Source organism: Tigriopus californicus, chromosome 12 (assembly GCF_007210705.1).
Source record: "Tigriopus californicus strain San Diego chromosome 12, Tcal_SD_v2.1, whole genome shotgun sequence".
NCBI classification, from domain to species: Eukaryota; Metazoa; Arthropoda; class Copepoda; order Harpacticoida; family Harpacticidae; genus Tigriopus; species Tigriopus californicus.
The window spans coordinates 15,417,177-15,426,212 of record NC_081451.1 but is presented as its reverse complement, the minus strand read 5'-3'; the positions used below and the strand labels follow the sequence as shown (position 1 = coordinate 15,426,212).

Genomic DNA, 9,036 nt, shown 5'->3' with positions numbered 1-9,036 from the left:
ACCTGTGTTTGCCCGCGCCAGACGCTTGGACGAGGAGAAACTCCGGGTTGCCAAGACCGAATTTGCCAAGATGCTCGAGGCGGGCATAATCCAGAGATCCTCATCACCATGGTCATCGCCACTCCATGTTGTGCGCAAGGCCGACGGTTCTTGGCGCCCCTGCGGCGACTACCGAGCTCTCAATGTCGCCACCCGGGACGACCGCTATCCCATTCCAAACCTCCAAGACTTTGCTGCCAACCTTCACGGCAAATCCGTCTTTAGCGTCATGGACCTTGTTAAGGGGTTTCATCAGATCCCAATGGCAAGAGAGGACATACCAAAGACTGCAATAATAACCCCTTTTGGACTGTATGAGTTTTTGNTCAAGGTTGCTCACGGCGTTTCTGCCGCTGACGTTCCCACCCACCGTCGCCGGGGCCGCCCACCTAATGTGCGTCCTGCTCGGCTCAGCCCCAACCTTGCCATCACAGCCCCCCCTTGCAATGTCAAGCAGGTTCCCAACCAGGATACTGACTTGCAGCTCCCTCGACCCGCAGTTATCCGCCCTCAAATTACCCGAGCCGGGCGTGTTACGCGCCCCCCTGCCAACTTTACCCACTTTGTGACTCATAATATCGCTTCTCTCCAACATTATTAATTCGTTTTCGTTCGCTGGGGGGAGTTATGTAGAGTCACCATTGCATTAGCTGATCCTTTTTACCATTTTGTACTTCCCGCTTCGATGACGTCATGAAAGAGGTTGGGTTTTTGGGGGTTGTTGTGTTTTTTGGAAAGGATTAGAAAGAGACGACCGGGAGTCGAATAAAGGACAAAAACGTGTTTCCAATACCAATACTTTCCGGACGCTAAACTACCTCCCCCACGGGGGTTGGCCTCAGAAATGGCCCCTTCTCCAGAACGACCCTCTATGGATCTCTTTGAGACTTTTAGGGCGAGTTTTGCACTCAAAAGACGAATGTTGAGTAGGCCAGCTTGATGAAAATTTCACAAGTCCCACAGAACGAAATCTAGCACCTCTATACTTGACGAACGCACAACCAAGGATGGTTTTACTATGAACATTGAAGATATGAGAGAGCTCTCCTATTGGGAGAGGTTAGAAAGGTTGGGAAGGTACAGTTTGCAGACAAGGTACGAAAGGTATCTGATACTGTACGTCTGCAAAAGTATCCATGGGCTTTGTCCCAACCCAAGATTTAGGGTCGATTGTAGTGAACGTAGAGGCTTAATGTGCGTTTTAAGAGCACCTTCAAGCCCTTGAGAATCCAGGCTAGTCAAAACAATGAAGTCCATTTCTCTTGTTTCTCGGGCTCCTTCATCGTTCAATTTGCTGCCCTCAAATATACGTAGGGTGTATGCAGGTGTTGATCCAGCCGCAGCATTTCAATCACACTTGGACAAGTTTTTGACGAAAATTCCCGATCAACCATATATTCTAGGGTTAGCCACATCACCCAACTCTAATTCGTTTGTCGATCGAATAATATTTATAAATAAAAGTTGAGCAAAATGGGTAAATTTCTCGTCCTCAGCTGCTGAGATCCCAATTACAGTAGAGGTAAAGAAGAAAAAACTGTAATAAGTGCACTTAATTTTTGCTATTTTTTTACAGTTGCCACTATTTTGCAAAAAAATCATTTGCAATTAATTCCCACCTCTACTGCCAGAGTACTGAAAGTTGTCTTTGTTTTTTCAACAGAGAAACATGACTGCCCAGTTGCTTCTAGCCATTATCCTGTTGGTCCAAAGTCAACGAGTCCACTGTCATACGGTTGCTTCTATTCGAGGTAAACAAGTTAAGACTTCATTCTTGGTCGGATTGGCAATTGGAGCTGTTCAAGGTTTCAGCTCTTTTGTGTTTTGAATTTATTTGTTTGTGTCAAACATTGATCAACCCAATGGCTTTTATCAAAATAATCGCATGTTGCATTCATTACATATATTCAATAGTGCAAATCATAATAACTTGTTTCCATTTCTAATTCGATGCAAAACGCAGGAACGGCTTGTTTTTGGCTCACCCCAAGTTCAAGAAGGGTTCTTAGAAGCAGGGGAGTAGCTTTTTGACCCATTTTTGAGCATGAAATCATTGAGGCATAAGGTATGTCTCTATTTTTGGTGCACAAAGGCCAATTCCAAGGTGCTAGGAGGAAGAGGCAGCATTTTTTTCAACCTCATTTTTTCATGTCGCTCAACAGACTAATTCGATCCCTTTCTTCTTGGATGACATGAGCCCGACGCATCTTTTAGATCGTATGGTCAGGTGGCGGTCAGAATTCCTTCACTGTTGCGACCCTTATAAACGGAATTAAGCCCACTTGCTTTTCTGGTGACCCCAACAGAATTTTCTTGTTACGTGAAATGTAGTTTTTATCGTTATGAGTGCTCCTGACAAAAGAAAGCCTTCTCCATGTTCGGTTTACACGGCCACTGACGTCGCCGATGGCTTACTCGCAGCCGTGCGTATTGCGTGAATCTCGCTTCCTACGCCGGCTGTGAATGCCCCTGTGATCAACGCGGTATCCGCAAAGCTTCCCTCACTGGACCCTGACGATGTGGAGCTTTGGTTTGCGGCAATCAAAGAAGAGTTTAAGGTAAAAGGTGTAACCGTGGATTCGACCATGTATTCACATGTCCTTGCCGTCATTGACGCTCGTTCACGCCGTCTGATTGGAGCCATGATGTTGATGGCCTCCACTCCTGGAAAAATAAGCACCATCTCCTCAAGAGAAGCTACCAAGAGCGTTCGGATCAGCTACAGAGCAACGCATTCAACGTATTTTGGACCTCCCTCAATAAGAAAAAACCTCCGAGTTACCCTCTATTTGGTTTGCCGGAGTCCAATCTATCATCGGCTCTGATTTAAACCTTTCTGATTCCTGGCCATTTGAAATTCTCTTGCAGAAACTCCCTTCCTCAGCTCAAGAGCTCGCGTATATTAAGGGTCTTACTTCCATTCATGATGTAGTCGCAGCCACCGATGACCTTTGGCGCTTGGCTTAGACTAGCGCAAGGTAAATTAATGGAACTTGGTTGGGAGATCAACCCCACATCGATGGAGTATGCCCCTTCCACTTGGAGCATGGTTTCCATGCTCAATCCTACATTACTGTGTGCAAATTAGCTCGTAAGGTGTCCAAGAACAATTCTTCTTCAAGTATGTCTATTCATTCTCCCAACCCACCCTCTTGATTTAATTTTCGAAGCAAGAAGGGCAACAACCAAAAAAACAAGAATTTGGTTCGCATAAATGCGGTTGAAGAAACCATTGCTGATTTGGATCAAGGTTCTGTTTTACCTTCGGGCGAAGGTCGGCCAAACTTTTAGTGGCTGCCTTGCCAAAGCCTTGCTTTTTGCGAGGGATAAAAAATTCAATTCTCAATATGTCATAGATTCTGGCGCCAAAGTGTCCGTCGCACCTGCTTCGCCAGCAAAAAGAAACAAGCCATTGACCAATCCATTGACTGCAGCCAATAAAAGTTCCATTGCGTCATATTCTAGTCACCACTATCAATTAACATTTGCGCCAAATCAATGCCATATCCGGATTGAATTTGAAGATAAATGAGTTCCGGGGAAGGAACCATCTCATAATCAACACACTTTCTCGATTCCCACTGTTTGATGACCACATTGGAGATTATGTTGCAGAAGTTTCTCATATTCAACACCTTGGAGTTTGCGAATGTTGTTATGACGATCCCATACAGGGAGAGAATCACGTTCAATCCTCTCAAACGAGGAGAGCCACGTACGCTCGATCCAATCCAACGGGAAAAGCGACGCTGAAGGACAAAGGGCTACACCCGGTTAACCGACTGCGCCAAGATCATGTACTTGTGGGTGCATTGTCACCCATAAGGCTTGGATGGTGACTTTATACTGATTTTATTTCTTGACTAGTAGGTTTATATTTTAAAATGATTAAAGTACATTTGATCAACATGATCAACATGCCCAATCCATAACAAAGATTTATTTCCAGCCATGGAGCCTTGGCACGTAAAAAATCAACCCTTTCTGTTCTGTTGGTCCACATACAATGGGCTTGATGAATAAGATATTGATTAATATTTGTCCTCCAGTCGAAAAGGAAGAAGAACAAAAACATTTGGAACTCGATGGCTCTGGGATGAACATTAAGGAGTGGCCACCTGCCAGCGATCAAACTCAAACTTGTGACGGGAGCAGTGATAAAGACATTGACATCACCTTTACGGATACCACTGGATGCTTCCTTTTCCAAACGCCCGGTTTTAATGATGGCGGCTATCCAGATGCTTCGAATGGAGACTATGCTTGCATCTACAGAAATTCGGTGAGTGGAGAATCCTTTCCGACTTTCCAATCTTTTTTTCACACCTGTCCAGATGCCGAATCTTGGAATTTACGTTATATACTTACGGCAAATCTCGAGTAACTGGATCTTCTAAATGTTTCGGATCAATGGGTGGGTACATAAGCGTCCGTATAAATGCCAACCTTTTTGTCAATGCACCTTGAACAAGTTCTTTTCAGAAGACCACTTTCTTTTCTCAATTTCTTGGCCCAAAAATCAATTTGGGTTAGGCAACGCAACTAAAAACAAATAATAGTTTTGAAAGACATGTATTGGTGAACCTAGATCATGGTCACCATGTATTGCTCGAATCAAGTTCAACGAGAACAAGACACGAGACCTAATGAAACTTGAGACTAGCCAAGAAATGAATGGTGTTGACATGAATAGAGTAAGTCTTAGACTGTTGTGAATTCAGATTCAGAAGGAGCATAGTATTATGTACAGAGAAGAGGATGGTTGCGCTTAGTGCGCCCATCCCATGTCTATCGCAACTTGTCATGACTTTCAGAGTCCCTTTTGTTGCAGCATGCTTTTAGCTTGGCTTTCTCATGGCTATGCTTTAGTTCGTATACATATATCAAACCTTCTCTGCTACGGTTTGCTACTTACATAAAATTCAAACAAGCAATTAAAGTTTGCAGAGCAAGAAGGTTCCAATCTTTTCGGCTAATGGTGTCTGGCCGAGAGCCAAAATTTAAAGTTTTATCCCTCATCGGTTTTTTTATCACTGCTGTTGTTTCTTTGTTTGTTCCGGAATTCTATCGTTGGGCTTGCGATCTGATCGGACCGGATTCAATCTTGGTTTTCCATCCTAATATAAAGCCGCCCCAAGTCAATAAGGGGTTCAATTCTCACTCCCTTATCATAATCAATATTAATGTTTATCTCACCCTCATGACTAATCGCTGGTTCGAACATTTAAGCATAGAAGAAGAAACGTAGAAAAGTAAAAATCGAGTTTGATGTGATTTTCTATTGCAGCTAATTCGGCAACTATGAACCAGTGCTACTCCAGCTGACCGAAGGCAGTACCTCTGGAATCAGAAACTATACCCTAACAGTCATTTAGCTCTCACCCATGGGATCTGAAAGCTATTTCGCCTGGCTAGCTCACACTGCAATCTCTAGTAGACCTTGTTTCCTCTATGATTTACACTCTTAGAGGCAGCAACTCGTGTTGCGATCAAATACCATAAAGAAAATAGGACTTGATTACCCAGGGTTCTCAAATTGTAAAGCGGTTCTACTCCAAAGCAATCAAAATCTTGTCGATAAATATTCATAACCGCTTGGATGCGTGCATGACAATTCCTTCTACACTCAAGAGTTTGCCGGTCACGTGGTGCAGAAAATGAAATTTCAGCTCGACACTTGCGTCTAGGCCATCACCTCAACTTTTATTATCACTCCATTCCTTCTTTGACGATAAGCACTTGGAAATTGTGAAAAAAGATATGACAAACCATGATTTATTTATTTCTTTTGTTTTTTTCGGGCAGTTTCTAACCGCAAAAGGGATTGCAAGCCCCAGTTCTAACACAATTACAGGTTATAATTCGTCTATTCATTACCTTTAGCCCTTTATATGATATTTGGCCTACCAACGAGTTGAGTTAGCTGACCGAGCTAGTCCTTGATTGTATGGTGGAACTATAATATTAGTAACTATCGATCCTCGTGAAGGGAACCCGTCGATATCAACCACAAATTTGAATTCATGCGTTACTGAATTTAGCAGAGCAGGCGAAAGGAGGGAGTACAGTTTTTAGCAATCCATGAGTGACATCCCATCAAATTCCTTTTTTTTACTTGAAAGTAGGAAAAACATGTTGTGATATTTTGGAATCACCATATTACCAAAATACCCAATAAAGACTAAAAACCCATATGATCACTCATTTGATTTGACCCTGCAAATGGTCAAGCCAAAACCCAGCCGATATTCGCCAATAGCAAAACTGGCTTCATTCCTTAAATATGATGGCATAAGTCTGGTTTGAACGAGCGTTGTAATATATTTGATTACCATTGGTCCTAAACAACAATCTTGTGTCAAATATGCAAATCTGAAGTTAGTTTGTAGTAATCACTATCTAAATGTAATGCAATCATAGAGGCCGAAATTTGATCATAAGGCAATCATAGAGGCCGAAATTTGATCATAAGGCAATCATAGAGGCCGAAATTTGATCATAAGGCAATCATTGAGGTCAAAAACGACAAGAGGGCAATCATAGAGGTTGATCAAAACCAGAGCAAAGCCATCAGTAGCAGCAGACTTTGTAAACACAACAAAACTTGACTTGACATTGTAATGAACTTAAACGAGACAAGGCAAGCCTAATAACAGTCTAATAGAGACGTGTAAAGTACCGGATCGAATTTCAGTTGTGTGAGCTAGTCAGGTTGCGCCGCAATCGCAGCAAGAACTACCATGATTTTAGCACATCCAGTGCTTCCAAATTTTCATTGACAAAACTGTTCGCCATCTAAGGAAATCGTTTAACAATTGTTTTGAACCATTTCAATCCAACCTTCATTTGATAAAGATGACATTACATGGCAAGTGACAAGAATTTGCAGGAATACGAAACGAAGACTTGGTGCAAACATTTTGCCATCAGTAAAAAGTGTGGTGACACTTTCTTCATGATCGAACTAGAAGGCGCAGTAGTATGAAATCCCAAATATTTACTTACACCTCTCTATAATATAACAGGGAGGCTGACCTCAATCACGCAATTTGGTATTTCGTACATCTGTTGAAATGCACAATTACAAACTCATTTGATTACAAGATTTGAAGAATGTGAATTTGTTTGGACCATGTATGACCAAAGTCCCCAAATCTTAATTTTCATAGGGCGTTATGAGAGAGAGAGTGTGTGTAATCGGATTTATAAACTTTGTCCAGGGGATTAACACTTCTGTAAACTTTAGTATTTTAGCAATCAAATCCGGTTTTTTGACTTGGAAGTGGAATGAAAGTTTCGTGATGCTCTGGAATCTTCACATTAGCAAAATACTCGATAAAGACTAACAACAACAATGATAATTCATTTGATTTGACGTTGCAATTGGTCAAGCATAAACCCAGCCAATACTCACCGAACGCAAAACTGACTTCTTTTGGCAAATAACATGGGATGAGTCTGGTTTTGCCATACGTAGAAAAATATGTTTGACCATCATTGATCTAATCAACAATGTTGTTTCAAACAAGCAAATCTGAGGTTTGTTAGTAGTCACCACTATCTAAATGCATGATTCGCGTTCACATGATCGGACGATCAAACGTTCCAATTCTCAAAATCAGCCGTCTGAGGCTCATCAAATAATGATGTCGCCATTAAATATATCCAAATTCCGGCGCTCTCTTCGTTTTGAATTCCTTCCTATAGCCGTAGTCATCCGGCTCTAAAAGGTGTGGCAGTGAGTTCGTGGACCATTTGATTGGCTCATTCACGAGTGAATTGGAATAACAATATGAAAACGAAAAGATCTTTGTTAAAATGGTTCAACCATCCTAATAGATTAGATTACAATATTGTACCATGTTCATGTTTTTGACCTTTACTTTGTGTTGCCTGGGCTAGATGACTTTTTGTGTGACATTTGGTTTCCGTAATGTTTACTTCTTAGAATTGTGCATGTTCAAGTATAATATGAAATATTGCGTAGCCCAAGTAATCTATTTATCGAGAATTAAAAAAAAGTCGATTGCAGAAGATTTTGAACATCTGTTGTCATATACATATTTTCATTGCGAGATTGTTTCTCATTGCATTAGTGTACAATTTTCATAAATTATCATTGTTGGACAAGTCCTGGGTCACTGCCCTTTTCATGGGTGTAAATCCGTGTGAGGAAACGATTTTAATCTAATCGTGTCCTAGTCTTTGACTCCGGTCTTACATTGAAAGCGCTCTTTCTCTTGATGTTGCAGTTTCCTAACAGAGTCTCTGGAATAGTGACAGTTTTGCAAGAAGATTTCGAATTTCCAGCCCCGAACAATAATGGTCTATGCAGCGATCGTTTAAGAATTAGACCAGTGGACAAAACACCGTTGACAGGACCAGACCCTGATCCTGAGGACTTAATCAACGTCCAGAACCAAGTACGATTCTGTGGAACAATCACGTCTGACAAGGCGCGAAGATTTGATACCCGTGATCTTGTAATTGCTTTAAGAGCCAATGCCGCAACCAACGGTAATGGTGCGCAAATTGTTTTGTGCTTTGATTGAACTAAAATGTTTTCAAGGAAATGTCATTTCTTAACGTTTGTTGCAAGTTTGAGAATGGAACTTTGTCGTGAAAACAACAGAATAATAAAAGTGAAAAATTGATCCATGCACGCGGTGGTTATTGATAACCTGAATAGTAGGTCCCTCCACGTTCTATATTCGTGCCTCAAAAATAGCCCGTTAATGGCGAGAGTCTTAATTCGCAAACCGCATCACAAGTGTCGGCCGGGCTAAGCTACGAGTCCCTTATTAAATTAAGCGATTAGATCCATTACTTTGCAACTGCTGTAAAACGAATCCTTATCCCTTGAACCTTTCATTTTGATTGTATTTAGAGATTATATTCATTGCAGCGGTTAGAAAAGCCCATGAAAACCAAACCAAAAAAGAAAAGAACGCGGGACAAAGGTTCACAATCGGGAGTGGTCAAGAGTGATCTGAAGTA

The 9,036-nt window shown here is 41.7% G+C and overlaps 1 protein-coding gene across 1 annotated transcript; it reads left to right on the top strand.

Moving 5' to 3' along the window:
- Positions 1-1,707: 1,707 nt before the first annotated feature.
- LOC131891862 (uncharacterized) lies at positions 1,708-8,673 on the top strand. The gene is made up of 3 exons (XM_059241537.1): positions 1,708-1,790; positions 4,089-4,321; positions 8,292-8,673. Exons 1-3 carry the CDS (start codon positions 1,709-1,711, stop codon positions 8,589-8,591), a joined length of 615 nt encoding a protein of 204 aa, XP_059097520.1. The 5' UTR covers position 1,708; the 3' UTR covers positions 8,592-8,673.
- Positions 8,674-9,036: the final 363 nt, after the last annotated feature.